The following is a 24,382-nucleotide window of genomic DNA, read 5'->3' as shown; positions in this document are numbered from 1 at the left end:
CTCCTACTCCTGCCCAAGCCGGATCTGAAAAGCAGCCACAGCTGTGGGTGTGGAGAGACCCAGCTCTCCCCTAGTCTCTAGATCAGGCAAAGAGACAGGGCATGACCCTATCATGAGCAGGGCAGGCTGGGAACCCTCTCCAAGGTCTGGAATGAGAGCTAGGGCTTGGGCTACCCACAAACCAGAAAGAAAGTAACTAACTGGGTTTTGATCCGCCCCATTACCTACTTGGCTGCAAGTGTGTCTGTGAGCAGCAGCTGTTCAGAATGGAAGTGTCCTATGTCCACTGAATGGCTCTGGTTTTCATGTGCTAATCCCACACTCAGACTTGCATGGGGAGAACATAAAACGGTTCCAGTTTGTGTGTGGACCAGCCCTGGGCAGGGTGGAAGTCAGTCTGGTGAAGGAAAACCCTCACAGGCCTGGCAAGGGAAGCCAGTTTGGAGGGATGGATTGTGGGGGGGGGGGGGTGGAGGGGGGTTTCCACTGGTTTCCTCTCGCATGGCCAATAATAAACTGGGTTTTGGCCTATCTATGCGGGTACTTATATGCACCGTAGCATCTGAGTGCCCGATAGCCTTTAACGTATGTATCCTTACAACACCTCTCTCGCTTGCCTCAGAATACACAGGAAGCTTGTGGGAGAGCCAGGAATTGAACCCAGGGCTCCCAAACCCCAGACCACTGCTCTAACCACTGGAAAATCCTTCCTCCCCACTTACAGGCTTTGTCTTTGCAGTTTGGATGCTCTGAGATCCAGGGGCCTTGCCTCACAGGCAACTAGCACCGCCCCTTCTGCCCGAGTCTCACAGCCTGAGAATCAGCCTGGGGGCAAGAGTAAACCCTGTAAGAGATCACGCTCTGTGGCCACTGCTGTTAACAGAGAGAGAAGGAAGAGCAGGAAGCACTCACTTGGCTCTCAGCGCCAGCTGCCGGTCATTGGGACACACCCACTGATCACTGCCGTTGCCAAAGATAGTATCAGCCATGGCAGGAAACTGGAGAGAAGGCCGGAGGAATCACACCTGTAAGAAAAGGAAACAGCACCAAACAACTAAGTCAGTCATTAACCAACGCCTGCCTAGAGTGAGCACAGCCCAGGGCTCTGCTCAGAACCCAGCTCCATGTGCTGCTCTCAGCAGCAGACGACAGAACATGGGAGCAGAGCTTCAGCATTCAGATCCAAGGGCAGAGCTTGGCTCGTGGTCTGAACACATCAGGGCACTAACCAAGGGCAGCGCTCATGTACCTTTGCACAGCAAGACTCAAGATCTCAGGAGAAACTCTCTCCTCAGAGCAGCGCACTGGAGAGCTGGGACCTGACGCTGGGAATGGGCAGGCCCAGGAGGCTAGTGCTCTGCCCTGCCATGCAGGAGACATGCGTTCTGTTTTTGTGCCTGGACTCTTATTGCCCAAGGCCAGCAAAGGGCTGGTGACAGATTCTGCATGACTGAGTAAGTTGCATTTTGATGGTCCTAAAAGCATGAAGCCAGGAAAACCATCTACGCCAAACTTTCTTGCCACACTGATCTGTGCTGCAAGAATCGTGGCCTCTTTGTCCTTCCACAAAATGAACGTTGGCTGCCGCTCAAAACACCAGCATGTGATCGCTTTAGACACAACCCCTGTACATGCCAGACCATCTCTGTGTACCCATTACTGCCTTCCAATGGAATAGCTAGCGATGAACCGCGGATCATTCCATAATCAGTGATCACTGTTTAATTCCAGACCAATGCATCCACACAGAGACAATACTAGTTAACTCTAGTCTCTATCTGCTGCTCCAGGGGAGGAAATTATTTGTCTTCAACAGCTGCTATAGGCCTGTAGATGTTCTGGACAAAAAAACAATTGAGGCTTTAAGCTGATCTACATAAGGAAATGTATTTAATCAAGATGGCAGGTTGGCTAACAGGTGAACATGCTGCACTGAACAGCTTTCTCCAGGTGTAATTTACTTGCTTTCACCTACAGCTCTCATCAGAAGCCTGTGCTTTGTGGATGCTGAGGATTTTATACACAGGGGCTCGCTTATCATATTGCAAAACCTTGTTGATTTGGCCCAGGGAAGCATACAGACAAACTCTTTCATAAGAAGTGATTTAAGCTTGAACTGGTTTTCTAACATTTCAGGAACACCAGGGTAATCAATGAGAGGGGAGGAAATGTGAACAGCTGCTGGCTCTATGTCCCTCCTGGCTTGATCTATATAGTTTTGATTCCAGCTGGGACAAGAAAGAAAAACATTGAAAGACTCTTGATCAAAGTACATTGTCTACAGTCAATAAAAGCTCCCAAGTCTTTTCACCAAGCTTGTCTATCATCCAAGTGCTCTCAGCCAGATGACACAAGACATTCCCCAAGCAGCAGTTTCAGAGCGAGAGATTCTCCTGAATCCCCAGCAAAATGCTGTAAAAGTGCCGGTAGGTTTTTGCAGTTCCTGCTGAAGCGAAAACCGCTTGGCACTTAAGAGTTATCGGGTCCATTTATTTTTTAATTTACAAAATATGCCTGATGCCAGTAGCTCAGGGAGTGCATGCTTCATTTAATGCACTGGATTTTATAAACAGTGTTCAAACAAAAAAACCCACTCTCTGACGCCATCTGGATCCTCCCAACTTTGCACTACACCTTCAATGCAATATACTCCTGCTCTATCAGACCAGCAGAATCAAGGGGCTTCCCCTGAGAATGTGTGTGTAGATGTTTGCATCTGGGGACGGTTAGCTTGATCCCAGCTGCTGCAGAGACCCAAGGGGGGAGGGAGGTGTTATTTGGACAGTATTTAGTGTAAATACAGTGGCACTTCCCATCAGGTGAGCTCAAAGCTCTGTGCAAATATTAGTTAGGCTTCACAACTCCCCCCACCTGGTGAAGGAGGTGAATATCATCACCCCATTTTACTGACACATAAGCTGAGGTAGAGAGAGGGGAACTGATCAATCAGGAGTCCTGTCTCATGGGTCCACGCTCTCACTGGAAATATGGACTGTGGGAAGAGAGTTTGCAATCATTTGCCGTAAACTTCTAAACCCTAAAGGAGTTTTAAAGCGAGATATAAATCTTGGGGCGAGTGCATTCCGGGGTGTGATCCTTGGAAGGAGAACTGCACAGCAGGTGTGGAATCTGCTCACAGACCAAGCATGCTGCAGAGCGCAACAGCACTCTGGAAGGCAGGGTCCTCACTGCTTTGCATATTAACAGTTGAGGCTGAACTGCAAAGCAGTAGTACGCGCACAGGTTCCTTGTGCTAGCTGCTTGATAGCAGCAAGTTCTGGGTTCAGCATTTATGCTCGGCTTTGGGTGCCAGTGACTGACAGGGAATTCACCTTCGCATCCCAGTAGGGCTGGCAGAAAAGCCACAGACTGTGCTAAGTAGTAAATCAAAGTAAACATGACATGTGTGCCTAGCGATGCTCCGTGTACAGCACAGCCGAAGGCACCCCACACCAGGGAAGCAGGGAGGTTACATGTGGGAACTTTCACTAGAGTTTGTGGATGTCCATTGCTTAAGTGGGGAGAGAATGTTTCCCTCTGCATTGGAATCAGCCCGCTTCTCACGTCTAACCTAGATAGGCCCCGCATGAGAGGGACGGAAAGACAGACATCTAGGCCTATAGAGAAGCCAATGTAGTCTGCAGGGTCTGTAGCCTGGATTTTCAGAGGTGGGTACATCTACCCTCATCACCTGGGAAGACTCACAATGATGCACGTAAGCAGGGCAGTCACACTCATTTCCACTGGCCAAAACCTACAGCTTTCAAGTTTATCGTCCCTGGTTTAGCAGCTGGGAGGATGTCGTCTTCCGCTCCTACAGAGCAATGCCACATGAGAGGCAGCATAATGGCTACGGAAGGACAGGAAGAAGCACGGAATCACACGTGCTCAACCTACCTAGATAATTCACGGGGTGACTCAGAGCAAGCTCAGAAGGCTGCACGTCACCCTGTAGAATGGCATGGGAAACAAGAGACCCCAAAGGTAACGAGCTGGAGCACTGTCAGGTGTTTCATGTCATTACTGCATCGTCACTTGTCTCATAGTTCATCTCACCCAGCCAGGAACATATGCCCTTTCTATAGTCAAAAAATATCTGAGCAAGAAGCTGTGACCCCTCTCCATCTCCATTCCACCACACACGTCTCCAGCGGGATAGTCAGACTTGCCTATCCCCAGCTAGATGCTAGCAAGGAAGGACCAGGGCTAGGAGAACCAAGCCAGGTTGGTTACAGTAAAAATCCACCCAAATCACCAGCTGTTTGAGAGATCACAGGTAAGTATCCATATCCAGTAGACCTTTTCTTCTTTGTAGCAACTGCAGAATTCCTAGTCTGTTGTCTAGGTAAGCAATGGGACAAAGCACAACTTATGCTTCACACTGAAGAACTGCAAAGCACCCCTCCGGATTACCTTACTGCTCTGAGGTCTGACCAGCCTAGAAATTAGCAGCTTTGTAGCCAGGCTGCCTGTACAATCTGGGCAGGGCTCAAAGAGCATCAAACCACTTACACTTTGCAATAATGCCACAGGCTTCTAAACAGACAGCAACTCAGGAGTCAGATTCACTCCAGTTGAACTCATGTGTGTGCAAGTTAACACTTTATTGCCTGGATTAATACAGGACACAGTGCAAAGCACATGACCTTCAATACGATACAAAATGCGGTAGCACTTCAAGCAACTGCTAGCTGTATTACAGGTTGCTTCCCCTTTGGGGAATAATTGCATTAACGAGCAATCACATTGCCAACACACCAGTTACCTCAGCTACATAGGGATGAGACGTGAAAAGCACACTGGGAGTTTTACCTCTGACTGAAATGGGGCCCAGATTTCACCCGCTGTGTGCTCATCTCCACAACAATAAACATACCACAAATTGTGTGTGTCACTGTGAGATTTCCAGTTACACCTGGCAATAAAAACATTACAGGTCTCCACTTCAAAACCCAACCCTTCAATAAACACCCTCCATTTTAAGATGTGGCTTGAAGTTTTGATTTTATAAAAACTAAGAAAACCCCACAGATGCTAGTAATTTTTACCATGACTTTTTCTTCTAATCCAGTTTGTTTTGAACAAAAATGCACTATCGTGTTTGCAATGCTAGCATTGCAGCCCTGCCAAGCTGACTGTCTACAAAGAAAAAGAAAACAGACATTGATGGTTTTCACAGTCCTGAGATGCAAAAATTAAACCATCAGCATAAACAGGACCAAGACTATTGGTTCTGCAAAACGCTCTCCATGTTAATTATCTAAGATGATATTAACCACCCCCAACCAATTGTAATAATCTTGTTTACAATGTCTGATGTTTGATGCCATAGCGTCTGTCAAAAGAACTTCTAGTGCCCCTGTCCTCTACCAGTATGACCACGCCAGGGGCTCCTGCTGTTCAGTTACAATAAGATTGTACGCAGATCACAATGTGCCACCACCACAACAGGAAGAGAAGGTCTCCACTTCATTGCACTTCTGTAGGCCTCTTTGCAGCTAAGCAACCTTGTGCCTCTTCAGCCGAAAGCACAAAGGGACTGAACAGCAGAAAAAGCTTTGGCGGACACAAAGTCAGACCTGCTATACTGAGCTGCCTGTGGTCAGGTCTCTCCAGCAAAGCAGCTGTTGCATAAGCACTAATATTAAGTATATAGATTCACACATATCAATATTTACCTGCCCTGGTGGCGACATTTCCTAGCATTAAAACTGTACTTGCTGGGCAGAGATAACCTGGCTATTTAAATGTATGAACGATGGGCAAATACTCATCTGCCATTTGTTAATACCAAACAAGTCACATCACCAACAAAAAGTACAGCAAACCCAAGAAAACACATGTTCCAGTCTCCATAAATAGCGCACTTACCCCGACACGCTGCTGTTCAGTTGGCTGAGCCTACGCTCCCTTTCTGCTGCTGATACACACAGCTTGCTGTTTCCATGCAAGGCGCAGATGCGCCACAAGCAGCATGGCCTTGGCCCTTTTCCACAGAAAAGCACACAGCTTGAGCAAACAGATCACTCCCCTGCACTAAGCTCACCAGTGCAGCACTGGCTGAGTATTTCATGCACTTCACAGCACTCCCACCTCGAGGCACAGGAATACCAGCCACGCGACAGAACAGTTATTTTGTTCCAAACTCTCCTTGAGCTTTGCGAACCTAAATAATAAGGACTCAAGTCAACCAGTGGATTCTCTCCTCCTTGCCAGAGCTGAGCTGGGACTCGTTACCCAACAGTACAAGTGTAGGAACAACAAGGGATGAAAAGAATGGATTTTTGCTGGTGCCGGAGGAAGGTGGTGTTTAGGAAAAGCTCAGTGAGTGGGACAGCAGGGTGAAGGCTATACCAACACAGCATAACACTCATCAGCTGCGTCTGATCCCACGGCACACCCAGCACTGGGAGAAGTACTGCAACAATTATTCAGCTGCAAGATTGGACCTCAGGAAGTCGAGCCAGGAAGGGAAGACAGAGAGAAATGCTGTGCGATTTTATTCATTACATTACACTAATCAAAAAGATGACCCAGTTAAAAAAAAAATAGGTGATATTTACTAGATGAAATCCTGGTATCTGAGATGATAGGACAAAGATGAGCGCTCTAATCTTAAAGTTCATATCACTGGGCACTTTCCCTGCATGGTCACTTATCCTGATTGTTTTGTAACACTTGCATTTCTTTTACAGCTCCTAATGACCCTAGAGGGCCTGGTGAGCAGGGCCTTGTATACTTTTTATACTTGGCCTGCTCACGCAAAGGGGGCGGTCAAACCTTCTACACCTAGAATCCCTGGAGTGGGCAAGCAAACAAACCTGCAATTTTAAATCAGGGTTACAGAACCCCTGGCTTTGAAGAGTGGAGATGTTTTCCAAGATTAGGACACATCTTTAAAGGGGACCAACTTCACCCCGGTGTAATTCCACTGATTTCACGGAACACTGATATGCAGTGACCAACTCTTGAGCCCATAAGAGCATAATGCCCTCCAGACCTGGGATTCAGTCCTTCCTGGTGGGACAGAGAAGCCTGCTCTGCTGGCAGTTGTATTTTCCATAGGGTGGAGAGGCCCATAAGCCCCTTATCTTTGGAGCTTTAGCTCCTTTGGTATTGATGATGACAGGTTGGAATAAAGCAGTATTCAATCAAGGCTTACATACACCGAGAGGTATCGTGTGCATGCTTTGTCTCCCTTAGGCACACACTTTAAACAGCTTTCCTGACACACCACATGTACTCCCTACATTTCTACATACCTGAAAGATAACACAGCCCAGACATCCAATTCCCACTGGTGTAAGTCTGATCAGTTCAAGGTGCTACAGAAATATGCAAATATTTTTAGGCTAATACTGAGGGCTCCAGACTGACCCCAACATGCAAGATACATGGATTCGGCTCCCATAGCCCCAACGTACTGCAAAGCAACCCAAGCCAGGCAGAAGTCTAGAACAGTCAAGACTGATTTGCATCTACATTTACCAGAAAATAACCCCAATGTCACTTCAGCACGTCACGGCTGGAATCAGTCTGAGAACCAGCTGTTTTGCGACAGTCCCATGGTGATGTTATGAAGGGCATCACATGCCCTTGTCGGCAGATGCTGCAGCAGATGTTTATTGGCTGATGTTATTTTGTATGCATGCTCTGGTCCAAAACAATGCTATTGAGCCTGGGACAAAACCATTACCTTATTCTATTCAGATCAAGGGTATCAGACCCAGGGCTGATCCATCTGCCCACAGCTGCAGGAGGGGCCCTGAACAAACGGGTGCCCACGTAGCCAAAAGGTGGTAACTAAAGCCAAGAAGCTCTCTCAGACAAGCCAGAGAACTCCCCAGGAATTGCTTTGTTGTAGACCACTGGCTCCAAATCTAATCATTCCGGTCCAAATTCAGCAAAACACTTAGAGCACATGCTTAAGTCCCACTGAAGTCACCTGCTTCCGTGCTTTGCTGAATGCTTTGCTCAATCAGGGCCTGCATGCCAGCTTTGAACCAGGGCTACGCTGGTGCAAATCTGGAGATGGTAGATTAACACCAGCATAACAGAGATCAGACTTAGTCCCTGAACTCCCAGCAACGACAGCTGGATGCTCTTCCATTTGCTCGCAGTATCCTGATATGCTACACTTACATGAAACACATGAAAAAAAAATATCAGAGCCAGCAGCATCATGAGTAGCGTGATGAGTGAGAGGAGGCTTCATTAATATAGCATTCAACACACTAGACTCTAAAGCTTGGATTTGGCTCATTCAGGGAACTTACAGCCCCTTAGCTGGATCATAAATCAGATGCTGCATATGCACTGGGTCAGTGACGCAACTTATCTCTGTCAAATGCTCCCTGCATGGTGAAAGGGAGCAGAAAGTAAGGAAATGCGCCAACTCCTCCTCCCCTGCTACATTCTTATAACTATCTGATCTGCTGCCCTAGAGATCATCCAAACGCAGGCCAGCCAACTGCAGCGACTGAGTTTTCCAAATCCAGCATGAGTTTTCCGCAGCTGCCTAGGGGATTTAGACACAAGTGGGAATGGGGTGTCCAAATTCCCTAGACAGCTTTGAAAACCTCAGCCTGCCTCTTTATTCCCACATGTGAAACTGACGGTGCAATAAAATTTAAGAATTTGAAGTGAACATTGTATTGTGTAAAGTATAGTGGGATAAGAATTAGAAACTAAATCTGAGATTTATTATTCCACTTTGTGCTGGCCAATTGATTTCAGACAGGGATGCCTGAAGAAGTCAGTAATGGGATTACTCCTTAAGGGTTTGTCGTACATTCGGGGAAGTCTAAAAGCAACTTCACTCCCACCGTCAGGCCTTGTGCAGACCAAGTGAAGTAACAAGCATGCACATTGCAGCAAAGGGAGAAAACCACCTTAGCTGGTTCCTTCTAAAATCCAAACCAGTGTCACTTCCCTTTCTCAATTCACAGGAGTTCTGTGTAAATACACAGACCAGGGCAACTTGCATCACTGTTGCATTAACCTACTGAACTTGACACTGCTGCAGAAACTAGAGCTGCTGCTCCCTTGCTTCTAAAAGCTGGCCATGTCCTTTTGCAGCTCACATGACAATTGTTCTCAGCAGAAAAACATCCTGTTTTAGAGCCAGCTCTTGGGCTGTGACAGGTTTAAAGGCACAGCGCTGGAGTATGGTGGAGTTCACCCACATTTCCCCTATGACGGCTGCTGGGTCAACCAGGGAGGTGCAGATTGAGGATACGCGCAGCAGCCGCCTATTGGATCTCGCTTCCCAGGCCTTTTATACTCACACTCAGAATAACAGATCTAAGGGGGCAAGTTTTGTTAGACACAGGGGACCACCTTCACCCCGGTGTAATTCCACTGATTTCATGGAACACTGATATGCAGTGACCAACTCTTGAGCCCATAAGAGCATAATGCCCTTCAGACCTGGGATTCAGTCCTTCCTGGTGGGACAGAGAAGCCTGCTCTGCTGGCAGTTGTATTTTCCATAGGGTGGAGAGGCCCATAAGCCCCTTATCTTTGGAGCTTTAGCTCCTTTGGTATTGATGATGACAGGTTGGAATAAAGCAGCATTCGATCAAGGCTTTCATCAGGACAGATCTGAGCATGTTCTCTAGACACACCAGAGAAAATAAGGAATGTTCTCCCAGCATGACTGATCAAAACACATAGCATCACGCTCTTTTGCTTCTCATTACCCGGAATGCTTGTCTGGCTCCCCACAGTTCTCTGAACACTGCCTGCAGAGAGAGAAGGGGTGGGGGAAGGGAGTAGGGACATGGCTCAGGGGACTCACCAAGACCCAGGACTAGTCTTTAGATGGATTATTCTATACACTAGTTGAAGTGGATTCATTATTTCTGCTGGCTTTTAACTGGTACCGAGGATCTAGTCCTCCCACTGATTTCACCTGTAGTTGTGGGTGGCTCAACATCTCTCCCTCTGAGGAATCAGATCCACGAAGGACCTCACATGGTTTGACACAGCTATTTCCAGCAGCGAAGCAAGGGAGCACAGAGAGAACTTAGTCTGGTATCTTGCACGTCCTCAGGTTTGTACGCTGCCATAGAGACAGGATTAGCTCTGGGAAGCCATGAGGTGTTGGGACACTACTCAGACCTAAGTATCTCAGCACAAAAGGGTGTACAACAGAGCCTGCTCATCAGGAACACGGTCAGGTAAGATCACACTGAGAGCCAGGAGAGAACTCATGCATTGCGTAAATGGGCCCTGCTCCTTACATGGCGAAACTTCATTCCGCCTATAGTACAATTTCACTTCCTTAAATCTGGTTCCTCTCTGTGAATCTCTTGGGAATGCACTATGTATGTACGATCCAAGCCCTTTTCCACCTACAGAGCCACCAGCGAGATGCTGCTCCTCGGTGAGCAGACATGGCCGGCGCAGCTGGCAACAGGATAAGATGCCTAGAGAACATGAATCAGGCTGGACCCAGGGTGCGCGTGCATGTGTGTAGGAGTGGGGAACAGCTCCAGATGAGTCACATGCATCAGTGAGCAACACCGCACAGTGCTAAAAATCTGTACTTCAGACGAACTCCCTGCAGAATACCCATCAGACGGCAAAGAGCCAAAGATTCTTTTCAATTAGCCAAGCCGCTCAAGGACAGCCCAAAGCAGAGAGATACAGGAGGCCACGTGAAGACAACACCCTGCTAAGGCAGTCACTCATGCGAGAGACTGCACAGAGCGCTTCAGTCAACCAAGTCTAGATTAGAAGAGACTTCTATGTAACTCTGCACATGCCTCTCCAAAGATGAGCCACAGAAGCCTCCATCAGAAACAGGGGAAGGGAGCGACCTTCGACAGAAAGGGATCCCCAGCAACACATAGACCCTTCCGATGACTGTCAAGGTGCAAACAAATCTCACTCACCATGGTGAGGTGCTGTGCAGGTGACATGCATCTCTGCAGGAGCAGGCAGAGCCTGGGGAAAGCCTGCGTATGACGAGACAAACCACAGGGCCACGCTGAGCAGCTAGATGTGACATGGCAGAAGGTAGGATCTCACTCAGGCAGGGAGGAAAAGGTTTTCGGTTTTGTAGGTAAACATAAAACATGCTGCTTGTCGGGAAGCGGGGAGCAACTAGAGAAAGGTGGCTAGGGGGAGGCTATTAAATGTCTCCTGGGCCCTCTCAATGTAAACCTATTAAGAGAAGTTACCTATGCAGAACCTCAATAGGAAACTAGCAGGAATATCACCTGTCTCCCACCCTGTGTCTGTCTTGTTAGTTTCAACCGTAAGCTCTGTGGGGCAGCGTCTGTGAAGAGAGTGGCCGCCTTTAGGGCGCAGACCAATCTCTGAACAATGGGAAGAAACCTGCACAGAGGGTAGATTATCCCCCTGTGACAAAACCGGAATTGCTCTCTAGTGTCATATGGATACGGTATGTTGATCGGGTTGCTGGGATGTTTACTGCATGAACATATTGGCTTAGTATTAGGGGGCTGTAAGCAAGAAGGAAAGCAATAGCTCAGAATAAGCCATGCCTTGGTAAACACTTCAGGGTTGTTAAGAGACCCTGCCCCAGCGATAAGCTCTGCAGATTCTAGCCCCTGGATCCAGCCAATTTACCAAATTGGTTTGGCTGTGCATGGCAAAAGCCCAAAAACTGACATTCAAAGGGATCCCCCTCTCAAGAGGGAAAGGAGATGTTTGTGGGGACACGGCTGACCCCCCAGGACCTGGTAGGACATCTGGAAAAGCCAGGCCTGGCCAAGGCTCTCATCAGGGGATGGTAAACCTTTGGGTAAGAGAGATTGGCAGGGGTTTAAAACCCTTTTTCTATGTTCCACCCCTGCTGTTGAAATAATCCATCCTTTGGTTTAAGGAGGCTGCCTGGTCGCTGTATCTTCTGATCACAGACTGCCAAAGAGAGCAATGCCAGGTGTTGCATCCAGGCAGACCTGCTGGGTAAGCACAACTGATAGACACCCAGGGCACTGAACCCAAGGCCTGGTGTAGGAGTAGCAAAATGGTGGCATTCTGCCCCAGAAGAGGTGAAGGCATGAGGCCTGACACCAGAGGGGGTGCATTCAAAGAGACCACAATGGATGGTGCAGTCAGCCCTGGAACCATGACACCCACACCTGCCTACCATGGGGTTCATATGCTTTTCCTCCGAGGCCACTGTGAAAGACAGGAGACCGAACCAAATTGGTTTTGGCTTGGATCCAGCCTGGCAAGGACTATGGGCCAGATCCACAAATGTATTTAGGTGCCTAACTCCCAATGGTTTCAGTGTGGAATTAGACACCTAAATACCTTTAAGGATGTGGGCCTATGCTACTAGAGAAAAAGCAGAGTCACAAGGCTCAGGAAACAAAGGAGAAGAATGTTGTATTCAAGGGGTTTGGCTTGGAATCTTTCTTTGAGCTAATGATCCTCACTAACACTGCAGCATCTGTTAGAAGCAGGTCCTATCGCTAGTGGATAGGGCTAATGGGCACAAAGGACTCAGTGCGCAGACGCCCTCCACTCCGATCAGCTTGGCCAATGAACCTCTGGGCGTTAAGCATCAGTACACACTGGCCTGTTGCTTCCCCTCTACTCCAAGCAATTCGCCTGCAAAACGCAAAGAGGCTGGCCCAGAATACAAAGGGCAAATGGAAGCTCTACGACCGGGATTTCAGGCCACCGCTGCAGATAGATATTGTGACGGGATGTGGGGGGAGAGAATAGTTCTCTCTGTTCCTGGCAATGCTCGTAGAGAACGAAGCCATCTCTCAGTTTACAACTAATAGTGATCACGTTAAATGTCACAGGCCTCTAGCCTTCAAGAGGAATCAGCTTAATACTTCACTCCTCTGTCACGGCCTGTTTATTCTACAGAGAGAGATTTTTGCCCTCTTTATTCCTAAATGCAGGCAATTAGTCCAGGCAGTTCTAAAGCACTGCATATGTCCCCCATTCAGCATAACGCCGTGGCTTTGGAATCACTTACGTGGGTTAGGCACTTGGAGACAGCTCCTGAAATGTGTTCTGATGAACCAAGGTGTTACTTACCAATGAGAGCTGGGAATGCAGGGGGGATGTGTCACCACCTTCATACCTCATGGTGCGGGATGCAGCCATAGGCAATGTACAGTGATATAGCCTTGGACACCAGGCCCTTCACAGAAGGGCGAAGGCTGTGTCTTCACTGCAAAGAAAGGTGTGTTTTTACAAGGTGGCAGCTGGCTCAATGTAAACCCAACTGGAGACAAGACACTGTAGTTTTCAGTCTCTGGTCCAGGTCAGTCCCATACCGCTCTACATCTGAGATTGACCTCAATTAAGTACATGGAGGTCCAACCTACCTGGGCCTTCTTTCCACTAGGACTTTACATTGAGATAGCTACCTTAATGTAGAAACAGACCGTCCTTTGCAGTGAAGACATAGCCTGAGCTGGCCTTCAGGGGGAACTAATTCACATGTAGTTTGGCCAACACAGCATGAATCCTAGCAGGCCAATTCATATAGAAATGTCCTATATGGCCATACAAGCAAGCTGCAGGAGATCTCTGATGGGCTTTGATTTGCTAATCAGCTTAGCTAACCAGTCTCACACCTATATCAAATTCGTGAATTAGTTAGGCAATTCATAATTTATTTTTTTAAAAGACACAAGGGGCCAGCCTGAGCCAAGTTCTTGGTCTGCAGCATCTGTCCTGCTAATGCAATTAACAGGCCGCCTGCTCAGCAAGCTACCTATGGGGCATGCCCTGCTTCCCCCAGGACCACCAGCTCAGCTCATGTGCAGTTATACCCTGGTTTTCCTTTAGCTGCTACTCGCTCAGTGATGCTGTGTAATTAGTCTCTGAGGCCACACACCAGCACCCATTATCCCGAGGAAACCTTAGCAACAAGAACAAACATTCACTAAGTTGCTATAACAGAAAGTAAATGACTAGTAAAGAAAGAAAAGGTTAAACCACATCCTTGCCTCCTGTTCTCTCCCAGCACTGACAGCGTGTATTGCGGACCTGGGTCTCTCCCCTCCTGGCATCACAGCAGTATTTCCAAATTCAGGGCCTTTGCAACAATAGATTAATCCCAAATTCTTAAAATTGCAAGTGTGCCTAATGACAGTGCACTCCACCAAAGCTGATCTTTAAGGACGTGCTTAAATCCCAGGCCCCAAGGCGCATAAGTACCTGACTGAGCCAGGGTCTAATACAACAACTCACACCCCAGGATCTCACTTGAGACACACACACAATCTCAGCCCACCCCCCAAGGAAACAGGCAAGTGTCCATATTTTACAAATAAGCCAGCCTGGGGTTAAGCAGCTTGCAAGCAGTCGCACGACAAGCTGACAGGAGTTCGGAACAGCCCAACAACAGCAGGAAGTGCCCTCTTAGCTCGCAGGAGAGCCAGGGACATTCAAGCCAATCAAGCAGTCAGATTAGATGAAGTTCCATAATGTCAGAATGCACTATTGTGAGGGGCAGTGGGGCAGGTAGGATTGGCATAAACGGGCCTGTCTCTCTTCTGTTTGGCCATGCAGCTGGCCTCCATGACAGTAAGTACCTATCAACAATAGTCTCCAGTGCTAGTGCAAGCCGTTAGGACTGGACTGACCATCTCCCTAACATTATGCAGGTGCTTTTGGGTTAGGACACACTCACACTCCATTTTTCAATCAGCAGAGAACGAGAGCTGTGCAGCCAGACGCCGGACCAATGAACCTCCATGGAAGCCTCACCAAGTTTGAGTCAATCCCATTAGAAAACCACTGTCAAATTAAACTCCCCAAAGCCCCTCCCACAATGATGACTTGATTTAAGCAGCCCCAATTAAGGTTTTTCTTTTATTTACTTGCAAACCTTCCAGTTATAAGCTGAGCCCCTGTGCCCCCTCCCTGTACTCACAGGTGTGTGTACATGGTTATGAACCTTCATCAGACAACAAGTCACCCCACTCCTTGCATCCATACAGAACGACATGACCAGGATCTCTCTGAACATCAGCTGCAGCTATTCCAGCAGTGGGCTGATTTTTCATTATCGCTCCTCTGAGCCTCATAACAACTCTTCCATGCCTTGCCTGCTGTGAGACAATCATCCTATTAAAAGGGCATGCCCCACAGTCCCTCCCACATGCCAAACCCCACCTCCCACTACCTTACTTGGCAGGCAAAAGTTGGTTTACAGAACACAGCTAGCAGCTGTCTCCAGAGCGATCAAACCAGATAACCATTGTGTCCTCACATCTCCAGAGCAATCCCTCCTGCACGTCAGCAGGGCACACAACGTGCCACAGCTCAGCTGCTTCAATGTAACTCGCAGCTCTGTGCGATACTACTGCATCCTAGCACTGGCTGTCATTTAGGTTACACTTAGAATCAGATATGAGCACGCAGCCACCCTAACTTCTCACGTGTCACGCTGGTTCTGAGAAGTTTCAAATGTAGCTAGGAGGCTGCAGTGCTGGTGCCCTTTGGAAGTTACATGCTTGGAGTAACCCACACTGCCAAGATCTGTAAAACCTAATAACAAGAAGGCTTTACAGACCTCTACATCCATGCATGATTAACTCCATAAACCAAGCACTCACCTAATTAACTCTACAGGCCTGACTCAAAACCGCAGCACTTCCACAGGAAACAAGATCCTGGTCTTAACGGCAAAACAAGCTGAGGCAGCACGGGCCAGACAAATGTACACCAGACTGGGGGCCTGTGTTTATTTCTGCTTCTGCCACTGGACTGCCGGGCAACCTTGGTTAAGTTACTGCCTTGCTCTGTGCCTCTGTCTCCCCATCTGTAAAACAGAGATAATGATACTCACCTTCCTCTGCACATTGTTTTGAGATCTATGGATGGTAAGCACTAAATATGAAGAATAGTATATGATTGTTCTGGCTCCTCCATCCCTTGTATGGAAGCTGTGCAACATGAACAAGAATTATTTTATTTTATTTTAAATGCAGTTTTACAAATACTTCCACAAAGAAGGGGGGGGGGGGGGTTGGGAATCCAGAGTCAAAATGTACAGCTAGGGCTGGCTCAAAAATTTGCCAGCCACCATGGTCTGAACACCAAGAGCCAGTTTGTATAACTGGCCCCAACTGTACACTAAACACAGTAGAGATATTAAGTGAACCTGACACAGCATGATAAAAGCAGGCCTCTTTGCCATCACTCATCTCTGAGCTAGCAGCTTTGCAAAGAACTCCCAACCCCAGGCTGTGAAAACAAACCCACAGTGCCAGGAACCGTACTATGTCTCGGTTCCCTCATATCTGCTGCATTGGTAGAGGCAGTGCATTCATATAGGCAATACCCAAGTGGGTGGACAAGCATATCAGGCTGAAGATAAGTGGCATAGGAGGTGCACAGAGGAAATTCCGACAATCATCATCTTCTAGCTTACACGACACTTCATTTCTGATCAGAGATATTTTGCCACTAGGACATTCAAGAGGGTTTTAAATCAAAGGATCTGCGTTGTGCAGGGCACCACCTAAGAAATACACAGAGCCCATGGGTTTGAGGTCACAAGAGCTGAGCTTGACCTTTAGCTCTGAGTTGAGATGGGTCCAGACTGCAGAGATCAGATGCAAACTTCCCTAAACTTTGGACAAGTTTTGATCTGGGCGAGGAGAGGGGCGCATGTGGGTTGGTTTGCCCCACTGCAGTCACTGGTCAGCTATGACGTTTGGGTCTACAGCAAATACATGCAAAGTTCAGAGGATCTTTGAATCCAGGGGCTGAGTTGGGTCCAGCTCTAGTTCCAAGCTCAAAATGAACCCAAGAACATCAAACAAATCTGAGCTAAATGCACTGGGATTTGCCAGACCCAGGTGAGTTGGATGGAAAAAGGTTGGTACCACTCCACACTGAAGACTGGATTTGACAACCCAGCATCCTCTGTCCCAGCTGGAGGATAAAGGGCTCCAATGCAGCACCTGGGACACACCACATATCATGAGCGGGTTCAATTCTAGCATGTCCCTTTACCAGAGCTGCCACAGGGAGCCACCTGGATCACCCATTGCTAGGTGGGTGGGATTCTATTTTCATTATCAAATGATTTACTACTGGACTTCCACACACAGAGAAGTACCAAGAATTCCAAGGTATCTAGTCCCCTATTGATACCCAGATTATCTGAACATTAATGGAGACCTGGATTGTTCTTTAGTAATCTAACTGCTCAGAACCAAATGCATAAAATGGATTCAATCTGATGATGTGAGGCGCCACCTAACAGACACACAATTCATGCTACTCTCTGGCTACACAGCATTGGTGTTCGTTTTTCCACATGATCTCTGCAGCATCTGTTACCCTGGGGCTGATTCACACTTCAAAATAAAGAGTTTCACATGTCCAACCGGAAGCAGAAACGCCCCTGATGTCAAATGGAGCCCAGGGTCACTCTCTTTGAGAGTGTCAGGGGTTTCACTCTCTACAGCATGCCAACAGGGTCAAAGCCATTGATTGATATGCTCAGTATGAGGATGACTTTTCCAGGGCAAAATCACACACAAGGATCTCATCAGAGCCAAGGAGCAATGAGCTCCACTGGGAAAGCAGTAGACATGTCCGTACAGCTTTTCTGTTAGTACCAACAAGGTCATGCTGTAAAGAACATTCCATTAGCCAAACAGAAAGGTCCTTACAGGACACCCCTGGGGTTCAAGGAGAAGGAGAGTTGCTGCAATGTTCCACCCTACCCAGGACTTGTCCCTACTAAGCTCATCTCTCAGACCTTGGCCCTGCTTCACTGTGGTCAGGTGTATTCATGCTAAGTAAATCATTCACAAATGCATCACGCTCTGCTCTTCCCAGTCACATGTCCGGTGAACAGGCTTCTCTGGGGAAGGCTCAGGAGATGCCAATTAGCCTATAAACTTCCAGTTAGATACCTGTCCCTGTTTTGATACGTTAATGAATCCAAGGGGCCCTTGGGTTGTGGGAGGTCAGCAGAACCCACTGACCAGGCTGCAGACTAGCTTCGAGTTTCTGAGAAAGAGTTGGACCAGTGCAGGAGTGTGCAAAATAGGCAGGCCTTGTCCAGAAATCTGCTGGCTGGGAGCGCTCGCGGGGTCTTTATTTCACCTGGAGCCTTGTCTAAACCAGGAAGAGCATGTCCATTACTGACAGCAGGCCCGCATGAACCAGCACCTAGTAGTTTAACTTCAAGCCCAGCCAAGGATGAACCATCTCCAGCACCTTTCAGAACCCTAGGGTTTGTAATTAGACCTCACAACACCACTTGGCTGTTAGGTCTTTGATGAGACATGGGCAATTTGGGGAATGAATTACTGATTTGGATTATTTCTACTCTACATGAGAACCTTGGGGCTCCCTTGGTGATCATTCAAAAATGCACTAAACCAACAGATCCATCAGTTACCCTGAGACTCTAGCAACAACATTTAATTCTCACACACTTAGCTACACATCACCCACCTCTTTATAGGCAAGAGCTTTGCAGCATGCGCTGATGGAGAAACGTGGGCTATCCTGGACTAAAGTCTGTGGTTGAGTGCAGTGCAAGCTATTGCTCCACACATTTAAAAGCTGCCCATCACCACAGTTTCTGGGAACCCTTAGCAAGGCTCCACTGGCTCTAAGGCTAAGGCTATCTCTGCACTTCACTGTAAACCTGGGTCTGTGGGACCCAGGCTTATGGACTCAGGGTATGTCTAGGCTGCAATAGAAGTCCCACAGCACAGTTGCGGCTGGCCTAGGTTAGCTGACTCAGTCTCGCGGGGCTCAGGCTGTGGGGCTATAAAATTGGAGAGTAGATGTTTGGGATCAGGCTGGAGCCCAGGCATTAAGACCCACCCCTCTCGCGGGGAGATTTTTATTGCAGTGCAGATGTACCCCCAGTGTTTCCAACCCCATGTTTGAGCATCCACACTGCATCATAAATCTGGGTTTACAATTGCTAGACCTGGGTCTCACAGCCATACTGCCCTATGCAGACCCTCTGACTTGGGTCTGTGGCTTGAGTTGCATCCACACTGCAAAATGACAGGGCTTGGACCTGAGTAACCACAAGACTCAGGCTCTGACCCAGGCCCCCACAGGGTCCTAGAACCTGGATACTTGCTGACCCAACTCAGACCGATTTGTGTGTGGACAGAAGTGGGCCTTAGACCCGAGTCAGAGTTCGGGCTTAGTGTGCAGTGCAGATGTGCCCTAAATGGCTCCTCCATGATACACACCCATCCATACAGTGTCAAAATGGCTCAGAATGACTGGGCACAAGAGCCCTGGGGAACATGCCACATTCACCAACATTCAGATTACCGGTGCCATTTTTGATCCCTTACTTATTATTTTTCATGCAGTTGTTTCAAATCCTCTCATTTGTGGTCAGTTAATTTAATTAAGCTAAGATCCATCTAAGCAGCCAGAAAACAAGCTCAACCTGATGCAATTCACCTTGCAGCATTACTGGAACATTTTCAGTAATGTTTTAATTAGTCACAGGTCTTGGTCACTTGAGCATCATGCTGTATACTGCAGCCCCCCTTAAGTAACCAGCAGGGAACACATCAGACTCCAAAACCAAGTAAGAGTCCTCTGAATTTTAGAAAGTCAGCATGCTCTGCTCCCATGCAAAGGGTGTCAGTTGAATGGGACCAGGAATGGAAACAAGTATCTCTCAAAGACACAAAAGGGTTGCATGAAATACTGCTGGGGGCAGAGGATGAATTCATACGGAAAGGGGTTGAAGCTTTATATAGCAAATATACAAACCCATTAATGGGGATCAGCCATTACACCTGGCCTACTTTAAATTAATTCTGAATAAGCTATGGAGGAAAATAGCTGTAGGACTGATGAAGTGATCACAGCCAAGTTGATCACAGGCTGATCTGCTTTTCGGGTCCTGTTTCTTCCTTTTGGAACTGAGGACTATTTGTTTCTTTAACACAAGGATCTGGAAATCTCACTACAGGCCAGTTCCACACTTGGTAATCATTACACCCAAGCTGCCAAGTTCACATACACACGGTAAAAGAGCTTTGCTAAGTAACCAATCTGCTTGGCTTTGGTGTGACTCGCAGTTTACAAGCCTAGAGCATGTGATGTGAATAGTAAAAGTCTAATTAATAAACATTTAAACTCCAGAAGTCCAAGGCAGAAGTCAAAAATGTGCATGCAGCTGCAGTTGCTATGACCGCGCATGCAGATGAGGTGTTCGCACACACTGAAACAAATAATTAGATTGTTTTTTGGGCCTGCAAATATCCAATTCGTGTTCAACCAGGATAGCTGTCAGTGCAAATTAACTACACACATTTTACATGGGATCTTAGCCTCTCAGGACAGATCCACAACTAGTGTAAATCATCACTGCTCCATTAAGGCTGCCGTTGCTCCAACGACAGCTGAGGGACCTGCCTGGCTGAGTTCTGGAAGTCAGGACCTTACAGCGTAATGTACATGCAGCGGGCTCTGCTTCTGCTCTAGGATTTCCCTGCTATGCTCTCACTGAAATGCTATATTATGAGCAGCCCTGAGGATGGAGAGAAGTGGACAGCCTAAGATAACTAGTGAGTTTTAAACATTCAAAGTCTGTAGCTAATATTGAAATTCCCAGCTTTGGCTAGAGCTTTTCATTCGACAATAGGTAACATGACCTTTCAAGCTCCAGTCGCCTGCTTTGGTGAACTACAGAGCCAAGAAACTCTACTTTTCATGTCAAGAGAAGCTGGCAGAAGAAGCCTGGATGATGCTGCTGATCAAGGACCCAATCCTGCAAGTCATGCTCCTGGGAGAAGATCTTGTTCACACAGGCAACTTCAACAAAGCCTCTCTAGTGGCTGCAGGCTCCGGGCCTGAGCCATATGAACACACACAAAACAACATATACAAGATCTATCAGAAGTTCCATTTTTCCTTCTTTCAGGGGTCGATCCTACGTCTCTAGTTCAGCAAAAAGACTTGAGCACGAGACCCACTGGAGTTAATGACGGGTTTAAAGTTAAGAACATGCTCAAGTGCTCTGCTGGATCAGGGCCAGAGTGCTCAGCTCCCTGCAGCACCAAGCTCTGCTGCACTGCTTTGGATTTTATTGTTGGTGACAGATCTTTGCTTCTCTACATTTTGAACAAATATGGGACAAAGAATAATAAATCACTCGGGAAAATCCGTGGAGCAACATGGAAGTCTGGAGCTGCTCACAACTTCTCCCTCTGCTACTGCATTTCCTACCACACGCTTCGCAGACCATCTCTGCTTGTTTTGCTCCATTACAAACTCTCACGCTCACATAGGAGGCATGGCCAAAGGATCAAAACCCACCAGGAAATGAGCTACTCCAGTGTGCAGCTCTATCCCACTGTCAGCAGGGCTTTGAAGGCGTCCGTGCTATTTCACTGTGCACAGCAGTATGCTTCCCATTAACACTAGTACTAGTAACAGGGCTACACTGTGTGGTTTTCTGTGTAGAAGAACATGCTCAGGTATTCAGGGGAGCCAACAGGAAACAACAAAGAGCAAAGCAGGGTGTTTGGATTTCTAACTAAGATCTTCTTTCTGCACACACAAGTAAAGAGTGGCCAACTCAGAATGAGAAGACCCACGGTGAGACTCACCATGCCCACCGAGATGGTCACACGGCTCCTTAGCTGCCAGCTCCCGCAGGCAGGGACAGTGTCCTCATCTGTCGGACGAGGCAGCTGTTGTGTACTCCCGGGCAACATGAGGTACATTCTAGACAACTTGCATTACTCAGCCCTTAAATAAATATGTGGCAGCAATCAGTGAACTGTACAGCTGGAGCTAAACAAAGGCCTGGATTTGCAGCTACGGTGGAGCTGGACTACAGATACTAATCAGGAGTCATTAAGGTCTTGTCTACATACAGCAGTCGTACCGCCTTAACTATACCAGGTTTCAGAGTAACAGCCGTGTTAGTCTGTATTCGCAAAAAGAAACGGAGTACTTGTGGCACCTTAGAGACTAACCAATTTATTTGAGCATAAGCTTTCGTGATGCATCCAGTGAAGTGAGCTGTAGCTCACGAAAGCTTATGCTCAAATAAATTGGTTAGTCTCTAAAGTGCCACAAGTCCTCCTTTTCTTTTAAACTATACCAGAACAGTGAAACCAGTACAAACCCCTCCTCCCCAACCCCAAGCATAGGCGCAAGTGCACTGCTATCAAGGTGCTGATCTCAAAGCTAGTGAAGGAATCGCTTTCCCCCGCTAAAGCACCTTTACGCTGGTATAACCGCATCTGCACTGGTATAACGATATCCATTAAAAAAAACCACCCCACTCCTCACTGAAATGGTTATACTGGTACAAGAACTGCGTGTTGAGCAGAAAGCGGAGGGGCATTTCTCTCCAGTGCTCGGCACAGGGAGACCCTCCCTCCCTCGGAGGGAACCCCCGCTCCTCTGATGATTTCATTCATCAGAAGGCAGGCAGTCACACCTGATAATTCTCTAAAAGGCACTGATGGGACCAAAATTACTCTCCCCCTCACCCCCATGGTCTAATGGCCCACTGTACCCAGTACTGACTGACCGGATCCTATGTATTCTGTTGGTCTCGTCAGCCCTTTATTAGCAGTCCCTGCATCCCATTACTCTGCAGCTCTGTGTCGTCCCACCAATCACCCAAGGCCAGCCAGCAACCACGTATGGTAAAGGTCCAAGCACACAGCAGAAGATTTAATACGTTGCAGCCCAGGTTTCCAGGTGACCAGAGAAAACACACACAGCACAGACATTTTCGATTGGTCATTTTAAAGATTTTTCCATACATCAGATACTGATATTAACAAATCAACCACGAACAGAAGGCAGTGGTCAAACAAACAGGCAAGGCAAGAGACCGCTCCAATACAGAGAGCGAGTGAGCTGGCTTGGTTTACGTACACTCTGCTTTAATGGGGAGAAGGTTACAGAGAGAAAGAAAGACCCCTCCCCTTTGTCTGTCTTGTCTATTTCAACGCTAAGCTCTTTAGGGCAGGGACTGTCTCTTATTACCTGTGTACACAGCACCTAGCACAGTGGGGCCCTGATCTTAGTTGGGATCCTGTGGCACCACTGTAATACAACAACAGAATGAAACGAGAGCAAAAACCACCCTTTAATAACATTAAGTTACTACAACAGCCAATCATTTTTTAACTGTGCCCTCTACATACTTGCGGATAAAACTTGACAGCGAGCACTCTGTCCTTCTGACAACACATCAAGAAGACCCATGCTAAAATCCAGTCGAGAGTTGGACTCCTCTCCAAGACTGCTGGCCACTCACTGGGCACCAGCACGCAACTCTATGGACATCTACCAATGCCCTAATTCCTGCACCTGCTAAATGCCTTGCGGCAGCATAGGACCCAACCATCAATGTGGCAAGTTGGACTCAATGATGGACTCTGCCCTTCGTATCATCACCGGTGCGACCTGAACAATGCCAGCCTCCAACCTTTCGGTCCCAGCGGGCATTGCTCCCCAGGCGATTAGGTATGAAGCCAGGGCCCTGGCTGCATTGCTGCATGCAGGCAACCATCAGTACAGCTTACTTCATGATTTCATCTAAAGGCCACATACAAAATGAGGGCTACAGTCAAGATGCCCCTTTTCTGAAATAGCTAAGACCCTCAAACAGTACATCAGAGATGACCGTTCTATGGAACGGCAGCAACAGGTGGCACAGGACTATACTTTGGATCCATAGTATATTTTTTGGCAGGCAAACAATGCAGAGCTACCCCCCTGCTTGCACACAGCCCCAGCTACCTTCTCCCTGCACCCTGAGCTACCCCCTGCTCACACACAGCCCCTAGCTGCACCCTGCCCCCACACAGCCCTTAGCTAAACCCTCCCTACATCCTGAGCAGTTTTCAAACTTTTTGAGCTGAACCCCCACCACACACAACCCAGACAGACTGGGTGGTCTGCTGAGGTGATTCAGGGGGTGGAGGTGGCGCTGCCTTCCTGGACACTGCTGTGAAGAGCTGGTCCAAAACGCACTGGCCCCTGCCCCCCCAAAATAGGAGTCAAACTATCTCTATGCCTGAGGGCCCACCACCGGACCTGGGTCCTGAGTCCCCGCCCACCATTGGACCCTGGAGTTTTTACAGCATGTTGAGGGGGGCCTCAGAAAGAAAAAGGTTGAGAACCCCTGATCTAGAAGTTAAATAAAGCATGAGGAGTCAGGACGACCCGTAAGTTCTAGTTCCAGCTCTGGGAGATCTAGATGTTAAAGCAGGGGACTGCTACTCAGGACTCCTGGGTTCTATTTCCAACTCAGCTGCTGCCATCCTGTGTGACACTGCACAGGTCATTTTTGTATCTCTGTCAAATAGCCACTGGTAGGCTGTAAGAACTCACTTACATTTGTAAAATCCTTGGATAACAAGAAAAAAATATTTCAACCAGCAAATTAGCCACT

General features: G+C 47.8%; 1 protein-coding gene across 2 annotated transcripts in view; it reads right to left on the bottom strand.

Moving 5' to 3' along the window:
- The window catches only part of RPH3AL (rabphilin 3A like (without C2 domains)), a 132,871-nt gene extending 111,197 nt beyond the window's left edge, over positions 1–21,674 (bottom strand). For both annotated transcript variants that reach the window (XR_012155481.1, XM_073316016.1), the window contains exons 1-2: positions 21,570–21,674; positions 913–1,025 (exon numbers count right to left, since the gene is read on the bottom strand). Coding sequence is in view for 1 of the 2 variants with exons in the window: in XM_073316016.1 (XP_073172117.1) it covers positions 913–989 (77 nt within the window). In the remaining variant the exon portion in view is untranslated. The remainder of the gene's footprint in view (positions 1–912; positions 1,026–21,569) is intronic.
- Between the last annotated feature and the right edge of the window lie 2,708 nt (positions 21,675–24,382).

Source organism: Lepidochelys kempii, chromosome 17, assembly GCF_965140265.1.
Source record: "Lepidochelys kempii isolate rLepKem1 chromosome 17, rLepKem1.hap2, whole genome shotgun sequence".
NCBI classification, from domain to species: Eukaryota; Metazoa; Chordata; order Testudines; family Cheloniidae; genus Lepidochelys; species Lepidochelys kempii.
The sequence above is the reverse complement of the archived record's forward strand: the minus strand, read 5'-3'. Positions and strand labels throughout refer to the sequence as shown.